General features: G+C 38.9%; 1 protein-coding gene across 8 annotated transcripts in view; it reads left to right on the top strand.

Moving 5' to 3' along the window:
- The first annotated feature begins 2,160 nt into the window (after window positions 1-2,160).
- DENND1B (DENN domain containing 1B) overlaps window positions 2,161-18,114 on the top strand; it is a 272,297-nt gene continuing 256,343 nt past the window's right edge. For 4 of the 8 annotated variants that reach the window (XM_032288625.1, XM_032288622.1, XM_032288621.1 and 1 more), the window contains exons 1-2: window positions 2,161-2,397; window positions 11,364-11,428. In XM_032288625.1, the coding sequence (XP_032144516.1) occupies window positions 2,342-2,397; window positions 11,364-11,428 (121 nt within the window). In that variant the 5' untranslated portion in view covers window positions 2,161-2,341. Of the gene's footprint in view, window positions 2,398-8,132; window positions 8,354-8,440; window positions 8,843-11,363; window positions 11,429-18,114 lie in introns of those variants that run through there. The other 4 variants (XM_032288624.1, XM_032288623.1, XM_032288620.1 and 1 more) reach the window with 2 other exon arrangements.

Raw genomic sequence — 18,114 nt, 5'->3', positions numbered from 1 at the left:
CAGCTGGGACTACAGGCCCATGCCACTCTGCCTGGCTAAATTTTGTATTTTTAGTAGAGACAGGATATCGCCATGTTGGCCAGGCTGGTCTTGAACTCCTGACCTCAAGTGATCGGCCCATCTCAGCCTCTGAAAGTGCTGGGATTACAGACATGAGCCACCGTGCCCAGTCCATAAATGCCTTTTTAAAAAGTCCTTCAACTTGTACAAATAACTCTTAAAGAAAGGTATGACTACACAAGTGTTTTGTGTGGCTTATAATTCATATTTAAAGATATTAACAAGTTATCACCTCGACTTAGGATTAGTAAAAAAAAAGATATTAACAAGGGAGATGCCACATTATAGTGAATGCTTCTGGATTGAAATACAGACTCACTTGAGCTTTGCTCACTTTTGTTTTGAGAGAAAGCAAGAGTGAGTATGGAGAGATGCATGTGTGCTGTATGAAGAAAACAGCTTTTATAAATGGCTCAGTAGTATTATGTAGGCTGACTTGTATTTCCTGGTGCCTCTGGCAGACACGTGAAAGTGCATTCTTCCACACAGGCTTTCTTGGAGTAAAATGTCCCTGGAGAGTTAGCTTCCTGCTTCATCATTTATAGCACCTGTTTTACCTACTAATCTATACCTCACAGAACTATTGAGAGGCCTAGCTAGTAAAAATCGTCATAAAGCACTTGGCAAAATCACAACAACTATAAAAATGAATAAATGCAAATGTGGTAAGGCTTGTATTTCTGGTATGTCCATCCAGGAAGTCTTTGTGCATGAAATAATATAGTGACTCAAATGTTAATTTTTTTTTTTTTTTTTTTTTTTATGCTTTCACAAACGGAGTAGTTAAGCCAGCTGGTTTGCTGGAGTGAGTTGTTTCCAACTCAATAGTAGGCCACTTGATTTAAAACCTTCCTACTAATTCTAACATTAGGCCTCTCCTCATGAATTCCTGTATGCATTATGTAATAATTACTACCTGCTTATTTAAAGCGGAAGTACAACATGTTTGTGTTAAAAATCATATAGGCATATAAATGGGTTGTAATCAATGGCTGTATCTATATCATCACAGAATCAGAATTAGCAGCACCTATTTGGTGGTTTTATTAAGTAACCATAGGGAGAACACAGTATAATTACTATGCATACTACACATACTAATGTTATATGATCCTGATCCACAGCTCAGTCCAAGAGGGAAGTGAGGGGAAGGCCCAGGAAACAGCTGTGTAGCAGGCAGAAAGAATACACTCCACACTGATGCAGGAATTGTATTAAGTCACATGCGGATGGTCAGGCTATATCATGACTCCAAAATCCTCCTTCCCATTACAGCCAAGCACAGCTGTCCTAATTGGCAGTCTCAGGAAGAAGGGAAGAAACTAGTGGAATTGTTCACAGTGAATGAAGAAAGTCAGGTGAGACAGCATCCTTTTTACAAAGGAAACACGTATGTTCTCACCAAGCTAAGACCTTGATCAGCTTCACAGAGCTAACATTCTGCTGTTCCTTCCTTCCCAGAGAAGATTACAAGCAAAAATGTTCTTACCAGACCATTTTTTTTGGAAAGTCTTACTTGCCTAAGACTTGGGTCTGTGCCGTCAGAAACAAGAGCAGAAAGAACGATGTTGTCCACAGTTTTGAAGCCCAGAAGAACTCAGTCCTTGTTTATTTTTATCTTGTAATTTGCAATAGTAAGATATGGGGAGAAGTTGCCATCTATTCTGGAGTTTCAAATCTCTGTTTATCATTCATAGGAACTTCTGCTATAGAATTATACCATTTCACCTGGTGTTTGACTGAATTCTATTTGCTGGAATGTTGCATTTTTTCCCTTCTAGAATCCATCATATACAAATGCATGTAATATTTGCCTAGTTATTTTCTCGATATTTTAGGAAAGCAGAACTTGGCACATGGCAATTTGTTTTGATAATCTCTCTATTTACATTAGGATTAGGGTTGCTTACAAGGGTTGCTGATTTTGCTGAACTGTTAGCATCATGTTAGATGATCATTTATGTTTCCTTTCAGTAAATTCTAATGACATTGCTCATTGGATGCGATTACTCATTCTCCTGAGAGTATTACATGGGTGTGAGCAGAGCTGCCGTAGAAGGAAGATTGTATTTATGTGGAGTATCTTGTGGGTGGGGTTAGAAAATTCTTTCCCATGCAATGGCACAGGGTTACACAAACACAGCACTCTTTCCTGAAGTCCAAGTGAGAATCCTCAAAGAATCTCTGAAGAAAATTTAACTCCATTGATTCCCATCTGTTGGCGACACTCTGCCTCAACTATTCTTTGTTCTGAAGTCCAAGGACTGTTTTAAGTTCTACAATGTCTGACAGACTAAGGAACAAAGATAAAGGAGAACAAACAGAAACTGGTCCGAGGTAAGAAAATTTATTTATAATTTTTGGCAAATCACCTGAAAAATGCAGAAGAAGATCTTTTGCTATGCTGTATTATTTTTGAGAATTTTACTGTCTTTTCTTACTAAAAGTTTAACAGCAAGAGAAATATCATTTACTCTTTGAGTTTTAGAAATATTTGGATATGTTCAGATTTGGTAGTCAAGATGTCAAAATTTATCTGGATTCTTTTGTATACAAACTGGAAGACAACATTTTTATTAAATTGGTTTTTAAATCAACATAGAATGCTAACTCTATAAGGTATGAGGTGTGAATCAATTTAGAAAGGCATACTTTCAGGGAAGATATTGGTCCCAAATCCTCACCTCCATCTTCTCTTTATTTAAAAAGCACTTCATATGTCTTGTTGAGGGAGATTTTACCCTCAGATTCAAATTCATGATATTGCTGCTATGTATAAAAATGACAACATACCAGGAGAATGTTGTCCCTAGCAACACTATCTCAGTCAATATTAAGAGGCAGGTCCTGATGAAATTATTTAAAGATAGTTCCTAAGGCCTTCAATAAATTCGACTTGTTAAATGCTTTATAACTTTTCTAATAAATGGAGGTGGTTATACTATTAATAAAGTTCACCTAGGTATAGTAATAAGAGGTTGTACAGAGTTAGAATCTAGGAAAGAAATGCCTGACTGGGATACATGTTGACTACAACTCATAAGATGGTTACCTCAAAAAATTCATTTCTAAGTTAATTGTTTGGAACTCAAAATCTTGATATATATTGTTGAGGCTCATGAGTCTAGTTGTTATATTGAACCCGACCATTATTAATAGTATTATATTTAACATACCATTCTAGAGTTTATAATAATGTTTATTATTTCACATTCAGAAGGGAAAGGAGCTGTGAACTTTAGCAGTCCTGGGTATCAGTAACTCTTCACTCTGTCTAAGGCATATTACTGCACGGGTTCAATGAATAAGTGGCTGGGGGTTGGGAAACCAGAGGTTACCTTTCCAGTTGTTGTAGTACACTGGAAAGCAGGGCAGTTGGCTCACTAAAAGCCCTGACTTTGGGTTTCTCTATACCATTAATGTATAAGTCAGGGACTTTTTGGACATGTCTTGAGGAAGGTAGATGTTATTAGGTGGATAAAAAGTTGCAATTAGTCCATTTTACATGATATCATAGTCAGAACTAAGTAATCATTCATTGTAGTCTGATCAAAACTTTCATGAAAATCAACTAAAAATTCGGAATTAAGTATTTTAAAAAGTTTACAATGCATTAATGAGCAGGCAATCAAGTGGGGGAATATTTAGGGGTGGGGGATGGGGGGACAAATAAAAGTAGCCACAAGAGCCACCTTTCATCTTTAGGGATTTTCCTAAGCTGCATGAAGTTGAGCATCTGTTATCATGATCTTAGCGGACTTAAGACCCTTCCTCATTTGGGAAATCCAATAGGATACCTTTCATAAAGCTGATACCAAAAGGTATTCAAGGAAAATTGTCTCAAACAATGGAGCAGACTTAAGGGAAAAAAGCTTCCCAGGGGATTCATAGCAACAAACCAGATCTCACATGAATGGTCTGAAGAATTTCAAGCTGAAAATTTAGTATTAAATGGTTCTGAATTGCTAGTGATCCCAGGCATCTACCATCAGTAAATGAATATCTTCTCCAGAGAACTCATTTTCACTTCAGCTCTCACTCAAATTCTATATATAAAGTTCCAAGGATCACATAACATAAAAACAAATCACATACATAGAAGAAAACAAGGGACCATAATTAAGAACAAGGAGGAAAAAGATCAGATAGTACCACAAATGCTTCAGATATTGAAATTTTTAGAAATAGAATTTAAAGTATGTATATTAAGTATTTTAAATAAATTAAACAGAGGCTGAAAATCTGAGTTAAGAGAATATAGATTTAGAAAATAACCAAACAGAACTTTAGAAATAAACATAATATAAATATAAAACTAAATGGATGACTTTAACAGAAAATGAGACAAAGCTGAAGAAAGAATTAGTGAACAGGAGAATATTTTTCAAATTATCTAGAATACAGCCTAGAGATATAGGGAGAGAGAGACTATGAAAGAGACGTTTGACAAACATGGATGGTAGAATAACATGTGTATTAACCAGAGTCCCAGAAGGAATGGAAAGAAAGGAGTCCAGAATTTTCCAGAACTGATGAAAGTCACCAATCCAGAGTCAAGAAAATCAAAGAAATCAAGAAAAATGGATGAACAGAAATCTACACCTAGATACTTCACAGTGAAACTATAGTAAACTAAAGACAAAAAGAAAAATCATAAATGCAGTCAGAGAGAAAAAAACAGATGACATTTCAAGATTACTTTCAAAGTTCCAGTTGTTACTAAGGAAATTAGAAGTCAGTGTAATGATATTGATAATATGCAGAAGGAATTAATAGTAAACTTTGAACTCTCCATCAGTGAAAATACTTTTCAAGAATGAGAGATAAACAAATACATTCTAACTCAAACAAAAAGGGAAAGAATTTTAGGCCGAAGGAAAGTGATCTTAGATGGAAGATCTAAGATGAAAATACAAAAGAAGGGCAAAGTAAATGTAAAGTTTTGAGTAAATCTAAACAAACATGGACTGTATAAAACAACATTCATAATGTATTTTTGAAGGTGATTTTAGTTTTGAAGGGGGTTTTAAGAGGTCCCTGTATTGTTTGAGAGGGGGTGGATATAGTTACAAACTCTGGCTTTAATAAGTTAAAATGTCCCTATTAAAATTTCTAGGATAACTCCTAAAGAATAGAAACTGAGTAAATGATTTAAAAACTATAAGAGTTGTGGGCAGAAATGGAAGCATATATAATAATCCTAAAGAATGCAAAAGTGAAAGAAAAACAGATTGGGGAAATAAATGGGAAGTACAAAAGTAGACAGCAGAAATAGATTTAAATTTATCAGCATTTCTCTCTCTCTCTCTCTCTTTTTTTTTTTTTTTTTTTTGAGACAGTGTCTCACCCTGTCAACCAGGCTAGAGTGCAGTAGCATGATCTTGGCTCACTGCAAACTCTGTCTCCCAAGTTCAAGTGATTCTGAAGCCTCAGCCTCTTGAGAAGCTGGGACTATAGGCGTGCACCACCCACCATACCCAGCTAATTTTTGTATTTTTAGTAGAGAAATACAAAACAGGGTTTCACCATGTTGGCCATACTAACTCCTGTCCTGGCCTCAATTAATCCACCCGCCTTAGCCTCCTAAAGTGATGGGATTACAGGCGTGAGCCACTGCACCCAGCCTAAATTTATCAACAATTTTAATACATTTGAACTGTCTGAAAGCTTGATGTAAGAGCCAAAGATGATGAGACTAGATTAAAAATCAAAATTAAAGAAATTTTAGATAAATTTGAAACATGATGGTTTAGAAGGTTTGAATGTAAAAGGATGAAAAGAGATAGACTAACACCAGGCAAATACTATTCAGAAGAAAACTGTTCAGACTCCAAAGCAAAAGTATGATTGGAGGTAAAGAAAGTAACAACATAATGATAAATGGTTTTATTTGCCAGGAAGATATAGAAATTATAAACTGTTGTGTATGTTATTACACAGCCCCAAACTGTGTAAGGCAGAACCTGTAAGAACTATAGGATGAAATAGAAAAATCTACCATCCTGTTAAGATATTTAAACTCATCTCTCCCATTAACTGAATTATGTCAAGTAGATGTAAATTCAGTAATAGAAGATGTCAACAACATAATCATCATATTTGATCATGGACATATATTTAGCACACTGTACCCAAGGCTGCAAAATATATATTCTTTACTAACCATACACCACATTTAAGTCTCAAAACATTAAAAAAATTAATAACTTATAGACTATGTTCTTTGACCGGTATAGTCCTGAAAACTGTTAAAATCGTCAAGTAGGAAATATGATTGCTGAAGCACGATCTTGGGAAGATTTAAGACTAATCTGAAGGTTTACCCTATGCACACTTCTCTATCGGTCATATGGGAAGTTCTATACGAAATGAGTATTACTAAAGTTATACCACTGATTTCATTAAACCTATTACCAAGATAAGTATATACTATTTTTTTTAAATTTTTTAAGACTTCATACATGTAAATCATGTACACCTATGTTTCTATCTCTTTTACTTCAGTAATATCCGAACAGATAAATCTCTTCATTATGGTCAGCCTAAAAGCTGGCTTAAAAATATTTTCTTAGGGATGTGAATGTGTAGTATTTCTCTTGATATACTTAACATAAATAAAACAAATAACAATTTTATATTTTGCAAGGGTACGACTGTCATTTAAAAAAAACCCAACAATGAATGAGGTTAGCAATTGTATTACTATCTCCTCATTCTAAATAAAAAAGTCCTCAGCATGGTCACCCCAAGTAGGGTTCCTTTCTTTGGAAATAATTAATTAAAATGAAAGGAGAAGTTTGAGAAATTCAGTAACACTTGGGGCAGAAGTGGCTTTTAGTTCACAGAATTTTTTTCCAAAGCTTTGCAGTATGGTCACTTAGGGAGAAAAAATCTTTATCTGGGAAAAGAAAACTTATGTAGTATAGTTTGTCTAACTGTGAAACTGATACTCATAGAATAATTTCTCAAAAGATAATACAAATTTGTAGCACCGTTTTTACTTGAACATCACACTGCTCACGTGATATACAAGTAATAATTCCCATTTTACAAATGTAGGAAGCGAGAAACTGAAGTGTCTCACCCCAAGTCAAGCTATGATGACACTTTATGATAAACACTTTTTTTTTTTTTGGTTTCCTAGTTATGGCCCGTCCTCATTTTTGACTAATAGACCCATGGCTATACAATATTTCTCTTTTTGTTGACCAAGTAGTACCCAATTTTGTCAAGAAAGTTTAAGGTTGTATAACTAACTGACTGTAACTTCAGGTTCTCTAAGTTTTTTAATTCTTGAGACTCCTTTTCTGACTTTTATGTCTCATGACTCACACAACATTCATACCACATTTGGTTTCCTCTCATCATCTTAACTTCTGTATGAATAAAGTCTGAAGTAACCACCTTTTGGAAGAAACACTGTGGCTATGTGTCGAGGATGGCAGTGTGACTTGGCAGAAGGCCTTCTCCGGAAGAGGTCTGTGTAAGAGCCTGGCCTTCCACAACCATTTGAATGCCCATCATAAGACTTTTTCTACCTGCCTTCTCAGTAGATCCTAAATATGAGACAGCAGAGGAGGGAGACAGGCAGTATGAGGGAGAAGTAAATAATCAGCATCAGATATACCTGGTCTGAACTCCAGCTTTGCCATTACTCACTGGTTTCTTCATCTGTAACATGCTGATGAAAGTACCTATCACACAGCTATGGCAAGTACTGGGTGAGAGAGCGCATAATCTGCTTCACATGTGCTTTAGGGCTGTGTAAATCAGCCCCTCCCACGCTTATTCAGTGGTGCCCTCTCTGAACTCGCCTAAACTGCCAGTCTACGAGGTCTGCGACTGTGTGCATGTGTTCAAAAGTTAGTCTTTGGTTATTAGCTGCGGTCCGTGGTATAGGAATGTCAGCCTCCCACATGTGCAGGCAAGTGGGGCACTATCATTTGGCTACTTGACAGGGCTATTTAGCAGGTGCACATGTGTGAACATTCCTGAATCAGGAGGGGGTAGCTCTGGATTTCAGAGAGCTGTAAGCAGGCCACAGCTGGAGTGACGCAAGAGCCAGGGGCATCAACTTGAGCTCTGAATTTGCAGTACGAAATGAAAGGAACTCAAGTCCTTGCGCATGTGATGTGGAAGACACTGCAGTTCGAGGTAGTTTTCCAGGTACCTCGCCGTTTGGGGGGTTGCAGCCCCGACGCCCTAGAGCCTGGACTGGACCCAGAAAGGAAGCCGGTTGGTTCAGGCCGAGGACACAGGGGGCACCTTGCCCTTCTGGCCTGGTGGCACAGCGGTCCGTGGGCCATCCCGGCAGGCACTAGCCCTCCCGTGCACCCTCTGCCGCTGGGCGCGGGGACCCGGCCCCCGCCCCCACAACAGTCTCCCGCTCGCCAGCCGCGCCGCCCAGGTGAAGCCGCCGGGCGCGTCCCTGCGCGCCCCTTCCCCCTCCCGGCGACTTCCTGATCTGCAGAAGGTGCAGCAGCCGCAGCGGGCGGCCCCGGTCGCCGGAACTGAGGCCTCAGCTTTGGTGGCGGCGGGGGCGGCGACCGGCGGAGACGGGGGCGGCGGCGCCGCTGCTGTCACAGAAAGGCTCCGGTGGGTGGGGTGGGAGGCGGGGAAGCGCCGGAGGCGCAGCCGACATGGGCCCGCCGCCGCCGCTGCCGTGAGCTGCCTTCTTCCCGGCGGGGCCGCCGGCGTGGGCGGGGGGCTGCGGGCTTCCAGGCCAGCGCGCGGGGCCGACGGGCAGCCCACACCGACATGTAACCATGGACTGCAGGACCAAGTGAGTCGGGGGCCCGGGCGCGTGGGGGCGGGCGTCCCTCGGCGGCGCCTCCCGGTCGGCTCGGCTCCTTCGCCCCTCGGCGCCCCGCCGGCGTCCCGGGCGGGCGGGGGTGCGGCCCGGCCCCCAAACCTCAGGCCGGCCGGCGGGACGGCGCTAGGCCGCAAAGCCTGCCCGCCCCGCGTCCCGGGCTCGGCGGGGTTGGCGCGGCGCCTCCCGGAGCGGCCCCTAGCGCCGCGCCGACGCCCGCCTCCCGGGGACAGGGGAGGCCGGGTGGCCCCGACACCGCAGCCGAGGCGTTCTCGCGCTTCCCCCGAGTGTGACAGATGTGGCTCTCCCGGGCTGCTGTGTGCGTGCGGTGTCCGGGAGGGAGGCACTGTTGAGGTTGGGCGGCCACTGTGATTCCGAGTGCTCTCTTGGCATTAAGATAACCGGCTTTTCCTTAAGTGTATTTATCAGTTTTGTCTTGGATGTTTTCTTACGATTCTGCTTACAAAATTAAATTGGCTTCTGGTATTTATGCAGGAACTGTAAATGCATGATACCATTGCAAAATGGTATCCAATTAGAGGATATTTTTATGTGTCCCAAAGTATTTATCGGCGACTGTTTATTTTGCTTTAGGAGACTGGGCAGAAAGCAATTTTGATAACCGTAGTGGTTTTGTTTCTAAGTATCTTACGGGCATGAGTTTTATATTTTTCTTCTGAAACTTACTTTGGAAAGAATTCCTTCTTTCTTCGCTTGTCCACCCTCCACTACCTCCTTCTCACAAAGTTTAAAATAATATCATGTATATTTGTACTACTGGGAAGGGCCCTTTGAATTTCACAGAAGTAAAACTGAGTCAATATTTAACTTTTACATCTAAGAGAGATTCTAAAGAATATTAGGGAAAGAGGGAAATTATGTAACACAATTATTTTCTTCAGTGTGATTGACATAATGGTGGGCAGGGTAAGTGAGTAAAAATAGTATGCTTCTTGACATTAATTGTTTTAAGAGGGAGGAAGTCATCGGAGTCCAGATTATTCCCATTGAAACAAGTTATTAGTGGGAAGACTGACAAAATGATATTTGCAAGTTAACTTATATGTCTTGTCACTTCCTATGTTTCCAGATTCCTGTCTTGTAAAAAAAGCTTTTAAAAGAAGAAATGTTTTAAATGTCAGAGCTGGCACTCATTTCTTGAAGGAAGTATATATTAAATACAGCCAATATACAACGGCACTAAGGTCTTGTTAGTAGCAATAACAGATATTAACACATTGGCGGTTGTGGTATCAGACTTAATCTTTTACCTTCTGATGGAACGAGAGATTTAAACAACGTTATGAAAAAAAGTGTCTCAGTGGATTTCAGTTCACATTTTGAAATTTAACCAATGTTGCTTTGAAATTTTGCTAATGTGGCAAGTTAGTAAAAAAAGTCAGTAACTTCTGAATGAAGCAAAGCAAGCTTAGAGTTTCTAGTGGGAGAATCTGACACGGAATCAGATGGCCAGTTTTCCCGAAGATAACTGATTTAAAAAAAAAAAAGGCTTTTTATTTTGTTAGCCTTAGAGCTACAAATAGTTTGCTATTTGCTACTTTAAATACGCTTAAGTACAGTAAATACATCTCAAGAAAAGTATATGCAAAGTATCACATCGCTGGCGCACTATAAATGTTTTATGGTGATCTAGAACTTCGCAGGTGGAACCATGCCATCATTTACACTTACACTGCAAGTCCTTGGAAGAGACATTGAGAACCTGTGTCAAACTCTGTTGGCAGGGTATAATGACACTTAGAGACACTCTGGCTTTTAAATTTGATCCAATAAGATAAAATCAATGCTTTTCATTTCTGTAGCACTTAGTACTTTATTAAGTACATGCATATATGTTATTTGATTTTAATCCTCACTGTTATTCTGTGAAGTAGACAAGGTATCTCATAGGTGAGGGAAAACAATGCTTTGCCTCAAATTTCAGAGGCTAAATGCTTTGCCCTGAGTTGCAGAATTCCTAGGTCTCAGCTCTTTTAAGTTGCTCAATTAAGAAAACATTTTCACTGTTATTTCTACTATATTCTAGTAATATAGTCACATAAAATGTATTGAGACAAAAACAAGATTAATTTTATAATTGAGAAAATAAAGTTTTGGCTGGGCGCGGTGGCTCACGCCTGTAATACCAGCACTTTGGGAGACCGAGGCGGGTGGATCACGAGGTTAGGAGATCAAGACCATCTTGCCCAACATGGTGAAACCCCTTTTCTACTAAAATACAAAAAAAATTAGCAGGGTGTGGTGGCATGTGCCTGTTCTCCCAGTTTCTCGGGAGGCTGAGACAAGGGAATCACTTGAACCTGGGAGGTGGAGGTTGCAGGGAGCTGAGATCTTGCCACTGTACTCCAGCCTGTTGATAGAGCAAGACACTGTCTCAAAAAAAAAAAAAAAAAAAAGAAAAGAAAATACAAGTTTCATAGAGATGGATACTATTTGTCATAGGAAATAAATTTAACAAACTCTTTTGTTTCAGGGCAAATCCAGACAGAACCTTTGACTTGGTGTTGAAAGTGAAATGTCATGCCTCTGAAAATGAAGGTATGTGTCTTCTGTGTTCTGTTAATTCCTTTTTTATTTTGACAGGGTCTCATTCTGTTGCTCAGGCTGTGCAGTGGCATAGCCATGGCTCACTGCAACCTCTGCCTCCTGGGCTCAGGTGATCCTCCCACCTCAGCCTCCCGAGTAGCTGGGACTGCCAATGCATGTCACCACACCAGCTAATTTTTGCAAGTTTTTTGTATACATGGGGTTTCACCATGTTACCCAGGCTGGTCTCAAACCCCTGAGCTCAAGTGATCTACCCACCTTGCCCTCCCAAAGTGTTGGGGTTACAGGCGTGAGCCACTGTGCCTGGCCTGTTCTGTTAATTCTTGAAATAATTGATTGAATCTGTCAAAGCAAGTGTTAATATTGTGGACTGCTGGAACATGATAGTAATAGGAGAGTAATACCACTAAATGTGCATTCTGCATTGAGTGTCTCAAGTTGCTAGTAATAAAATAGGTGTTAAGTCTTTGCCCTGGGGTTGTAGAAATCATGAATGTTATCTGTGCAGCTTGAGTTCAGGTGTGTGTTAAGCTCATATAACTTACAACTCAACTTCAGCATTCGTTGATAAAGTTATCATTAGTTTTGTTTAAAGGGCATGTCTTTTCATTTTCTTTCATTATATTTGGAAATTCAGTGTCTTTTTAAAAACATTAGTGCACATTCTTCTGCTGGTATCCATGGAAGCCATACCACTTCCCTTCTGATGTTTCTGGAATGCAAAAGGCAGACTGACCAGCCCCTTCTGTTGGATTTGCTCCAATAGCACAGCACTTTTGGAGGGAGGTAAACAATAGTGTGACATTACTTGGAAGGGTTTCAGCTGTCAGTTCTGTACAATTTCCTGAAAAGATGAGAGTATAGTACTTTAATATCATGATTTTCATCGTTTCCCCCCACTTTTGTCATATTTGTTATTGTGCGTGTGTGTGACGGGGGCAGGGGTAGCAGACAAGAATAAGGAATATCTTTTCTTGCTTATTTTCTTTTAATGTGTTCTTGCATGATATGCCTTTCTAGATACTTACAGCATATGTCTTCACTTACTGTGTACTTGGACCCCGCATAGCATGATGATTAGGCATTGGGGTTTGTGGAGACAGGTTGGCCATCCTGAAGCCTTGGTGGAAAGTCTGCTGACACTTTTAGCTTCAGAAACTATCCAGCAATTATATACTCTTAAGCACTTTGGAGCTGCACACCTTAAAATAGAGAAGCCCAACCCAGTTGTGGTGAAATGGGCATGACTAATTTTAGTAGGAAGTCACACATTCTTGGCTCCACCAGCCCCACCTACTGTACTCCTGGTCTATTTGAACTACGGCTGTGGTTAGGTTTGTCCGTTGGCAAGGAGTGATCCTAGGTTTTAGGGAGCCTTTTCTGGTTGATGAAGTTATCTTTTATTGCCCTATACCTGGTGAAGTTTGTCCATTTGCATTATTTTGAGGCCCAACCAGGTTCTCTTTGAAGATTGGATATATTAGGTAGATGGATACTCAAATGGATACATTACTTTCTTCAGCTCCAATTTAATTATATTCTATAGTGTATTTGTGATATGAGTTAATCTTAAAAATACCTACCACAATGTTACCTAAGGTGTATGCTCATCTGATATTGCTTGTAAAGGTGTGGCACAGTGGCTCACACCTGTAATTTCAGCACTTTGGAAGGCTGCAGTGGATGGATCATTTGAGGCCAGGAGTTTGAGACCAGCCCAACCAACATGGTGAAACCCCATCTCTACTAAACATACAAAAATTAGGCAGGCATGGTGTTGCATGCCTGTAATCCCAGTTATAGGGGAGGCTGAGGCACAAGAATTGTTTGCGGAGGTTGCAGTGAGCTGAGATAGTGTCACTGCACTCCAGCCTGGGTGAGAGTGAGACTCTGTCTCAAAAATTGTATACGCGCGCACACACACACACACGGCTTATAAAATAGGCTAATTTCATTTGGAAAGCATGAGTTCTCTAATTTTAAATGCATATTGAAGTGATCTTGTTAAAAGATCAGTCTGCCTTATATAACACCCAATCTATGCATGTATCATAGAGACTGACCTTTTTATAAATACTTCTGAGTGGTTTACTCCCTTCTTCCTCTTTTTGCTCTTTTCCACTTTCCATGAACTAGTTATGCCAGTTTGTATCTTCTACTTCTGCCCTGCTTTAATATTATACCTTCTTGTCTTTTTGCTGTTATTGTTTAAATCACTACTTTTTAGAAGCATCTTCATTTGTATTTTAACAGTTTATATCTAGCCTGGTAAAGATGTAACTATGATCAATGGTTAAAGTAAATAATGTTGGCTTCTCTGTAGGTTACAAATAATTTATTCCATAATTTTGCTAATTGGCAGAAAATTCTAAAGATATTTTAAATAACTAAGCTCAGCTGTGTAAGAGGCAGTAACCTTTCTTCTTTTATTATGACTTAAATAGTATGAATATGGCGAATACTTCAGGATATAACAAGTTATGATGTTTTTTGCACCTAAAAAGCAGTAACTATAGTCAATAATTATAATAAAATAACTATAAATAATAAAATCAATATGAGGGCTATAAAAGTACATTTCTATACCAAATTGAAAGATGTATGTTTCTGTAATACTTTAGCAATGTTCTACTTTGTAGCTAAATCTTAAATAGAAAAATATATGAAATTATTTTAAAAGTTATTGAAATCCTAATGTTTCACTGTTAGTACCTATTTGTTTTAATGAGGCTCTGTTATGTGCATTATCAGCTTGTTTAAGGTAGGATAATTTTTTTTTTTTGCTAGCATTAAATGAGCATGGGTGAAATTCTTACCTAGTAATAGACTTGGAAAATAAAACATATAACTTAGGATGCTTTGGAGCAGAAATGTAAGACTGGCTTAAATAAGAAGCTAGAGAAACTTGATATAGTTCATACAATTAGAATCAAACATCCAGGTGCTTTCTGCTTCTCATCTCTGCCACTCACAGTAATGGTGTCATTGGAGGGCTTAGATTCCTTGTGGCTATAAGACTGTCAGTGAAAGTTGGAACTCTGCTTTTTTGTTTGTGACTCTGGGGGTGACAGACACTGGCTTTACATGTCTCTATTTAGAGTCAGAAAGTTTCTTTTTCCAAATTTTCTAGACAGTCTTTCCCTAGATCCTGGTAGCCTAAGTTGGCATGGGCCTGACCATTACTGAAATTATCATTGGTGGTGTAGAGGTGGAGGGGTGGGTGGCAAGACCATCGTGGTTGATTTACTTAAAAATTGGCAATGCATAGATGTTGAGAAATCAATTAAAATGCCTTTGTAAAAGAACTCTCAGAATATTTGTTTTTTGATGACTATTTGATCAAATAGAAAATAAATTTAGAATAACTTTGGTTTATAGTAAGATTGGTGATACTATATTAAGGTATTTGGCATGCTTCTCTTGTTCATTTTTAATAGATAAGTCTAAATGCTTTCATTTATCCTGAATAACTTAGGTAAGTATCTTCAGAGACAGGTTGTTAAGTTTTAGTTAGCAGTGTGAAATGACATTAGCTTTTAAAATATAACTTGATAAAGCTAGCTGTGGTAATATTGTGATCTCCACCTGATCTATTGCTATTTGGACTTGTTTCAGAGGCCTTACATTGTTTTTTTTTTTTTTTTTTAAGAACAACACATTTCAGAACATTCTGGAAAATAGCATGTTAGTTTCATATGGCGCACTCTACAAACCTAAAAAATGCTGTGAGGGGGTTGGTAGTGTTTCCCTATAGTGTCTCCTGCATGTTAGTAGAATTTGTTCAGGTGGTGTCTGACAGACTGGTTGTGGTATTTTTTTTAATGGAAGTTTCCCTGGCAGAACAACCTCCCAGTAACTTCTGTTCCAGCTGTCCAAGAGTGAAGTGCCAAAATTTAGATCTTAATGCTCTTCCTGGTAGATCTCCAAGATAATTGCTAGTGTTACTCTTTTTTTTGTTGCCTGTCTTCGTTCCAGGCAGGGAAATACAGCCAGCAAGGATGGCCTCTCCTCACTTCTGTTAACAGAACTCATTGTTACCATACTGTCTCCACTTTCCCCAAAGTGACTTAAGATTTCAGGGAAATGAAAAGTAACTTTTCATCAATAAAAGATTGGGGATGCCTCTAAACATTTCACTTCTGGGCAGTGGCGTTGGTACTCTAGCTTTCTCTTTTTTATTTTGTTGATAGCTTATTTCAAGTAATAATAGTAGCAGTAGTAGTAATCCTAGCAGCAGTAGTAGGTGGAGAGTGGTAGTAATAGTAGTAACAGTAGCTGTAGGAGGAGGAGGAGGAGGAAGAAGAGGAGGAGGAGGAGGAAGAAGAGGAGGAGGAGGAAGAAGAGGAGGAGGAGGAAGAAGAGGTGGAGGAGGAAGAGCCGCAGCTGCAGCAGCTAATATGTCATACTTATTCTGTGCTGGGCACAATTCTGGGTATTTTTCATGTGCTAACTATTTAAGCCTCACAAAAATCTTATGATACAGGAAATGTTTATTTCCATTTGGCACATGAAGAAACTGAAGAACAGAGAAATTATGAAACTTGTCCAGGGTAGTCTGACCAGAGTCTATATTTTAACTACAGCTCTGTTGCCTCCCTTTGCATAGTGATTTCACGTCTATAGGCAGTTTTATCAAGTGAGGAAATATTTGAGTATAAACTGTATATGGTACAAGCAATTTTTTCCAGATGGGAATACAGTGTGTTCCCTAAAATTAATGAATCTAATGTAATTCCACCTAAAACAATTACTGAGTTTTTTCCTTGTGGTTTCAGACCCTAACTCAGCCGATTTTCCTCCCTATCACTTCTCTTTTTTAGGATTTGCATTTTCATATTTAGTGATCTAACAGTTCTGGTTATTTAATAGTAGTTTTAAAACATCTTTAGCAAGTCTTGTTTTCTTTATTCCTGTTCTCTAAAACAGTTTCTCTTAGGAACAAATTTTTCTTTGCTACCAGCTTTCTACTTTGATCAGCCTATTCAACCCAGTATAAAATTATCAATTTTTCTTATTTGCAACTTGTATGAACAGTTTAACTGCCTTTCACTTTTTTGTTAAATTAGAACCTTAAGCCAAAGAATTCTTGGTATCCTCCATGCCATGCATAAGAAAGGTATTTCTAAAGTTAGTTTTTGCATTTGATAACTTTTTTTCTACAGTGATACTATCTACGCTAGAATCTACAACATTTTGCTTCTGCCTGGTGTTTTAGCACTTATTGTATTCTTATATGTATGTTTAATATGGTCATTTATAGACATACTGATGTGTCTAAATGTATGTTTGCCCTGCTTGTGGTAAGTTCTTAATGAACCACAACCTTTTAATTTGTATTCTTAAGAAAAAACAGCTGACATGTTTAATGAATGTTTGCAGAATAAATAAAAGAAATTGGGACAGGGTGCAGTGGCTCATACCTATGATTCCAGCACTTTGGGAGGCTGAGATGGGTGGATCACTTGAGGTCAGGAGTTTGAGACTAGCTTGGCCAACATATGAAACCCTGTCTCTACTAAAAATACAGAAATTAGCTGGATGTGGTGGCGTGTGCCTGTAGTCTCATCTGCTTGAGAGGCTGAGGCAGGAGAATCACTTGGACCCAGGAGGCAGGGAAAGATTGCAGTGAACTGATTGCCCCACTGCATTCCAGTCTGGGTGACAGAGGGAGACTCTGTCTCAAAAAAAAAAGGTGGATCTGGCTTAATGCTTGGCCATTGAATAAATAAATGTTGATTAAATTAATCCGAAGAGAGCTGCTTGTAGAAGTGATCTTAATTGAGTGCTGGTATGTCAGTAGCAGGGGCATTAAAAATAGAAGTCCATAAATGTCTTGGAATGGGCTGTTTTGGAATACCCCATCCTCAAGCTGTTTTCATTCAGTGCTCATATTTCCTTTCCTCTCCTCACATCAAAAGATTTATAAGACCAGTTGCTATATATAATGTTTGTGAATTTACCTTAAAGCCCATCTATAACCATTCATACATACCAAAACCCAACAAAACTAGGTAACGTTTAGAAAGTAGAACCTTGCTGAATCATACAGATAATGAAGTAGTTCAGGAGGTATTGCGTTATTGTCCAGCATGGAAACAGTCTTAGTAAAATATGGTTACCATGATAGTTGTTTTGCTGTAATTTTGTGTTCATTAAAGAACTCTCTCTGAGTCTCTCTTAATTCAGATGCACTAGGATAAATTAGAGTAACCGAACTTAAGAAAATGAAACTGTGGCCAGGCATGGTGGCCGATGTCTGTAATCCCAGCACTTGGGGAGGAAGAGGTAGGAGAATTCCTTGAGGTCAGGAAATCAAGACCAGGCTGGGCAACATAGCAAAGCCCCATCTCTATTAAAACGTATAAAATGAAACTGTTTTTTTCTTTTATACTGCTATCCAGGTACAAAATGTAATGTGATTCTTCAGAATCATATGCTTGGATTTATGCCCTTCATGATTTATATAGAAAATAGTTGAGAATGTATGTACTTATTTATATGTGTCTCAGGACATTACATCCTCCTTCGCATAGCTGCCTGCAAGTGTAAAAAACAAATCAAATTTTACTGTTCAATATTTGTTGATTATAACTTTCAATGCTAAGTTGCAAAGTTTGTATTTTAATGATTTGGTTATCACTTTCTCGTTAGGTACATTCATTTGTTTACATGTTCTT

This window comes from Sapajus apella, unplaced genomic scaffold (genome assembly GCF_009761245.1).
Source record: "Sapajus apella isolate SASKATOON/1434 unplaced genomic scaffold, GSC_monkey_1.0 scaffold22, whole genome shotgun sequence".
Taxonomy (NCBI): Eukaryota; Metazoa; Chordata; class Mammalia; order Primates; family Cebidae; genus Sapajus; species Sapajus apella.
The sequence above is the reverse complement of the archived record's forward strand: the minus strand, read 5'-3'. Positions and strand labels throughout refer to the sequence as shown.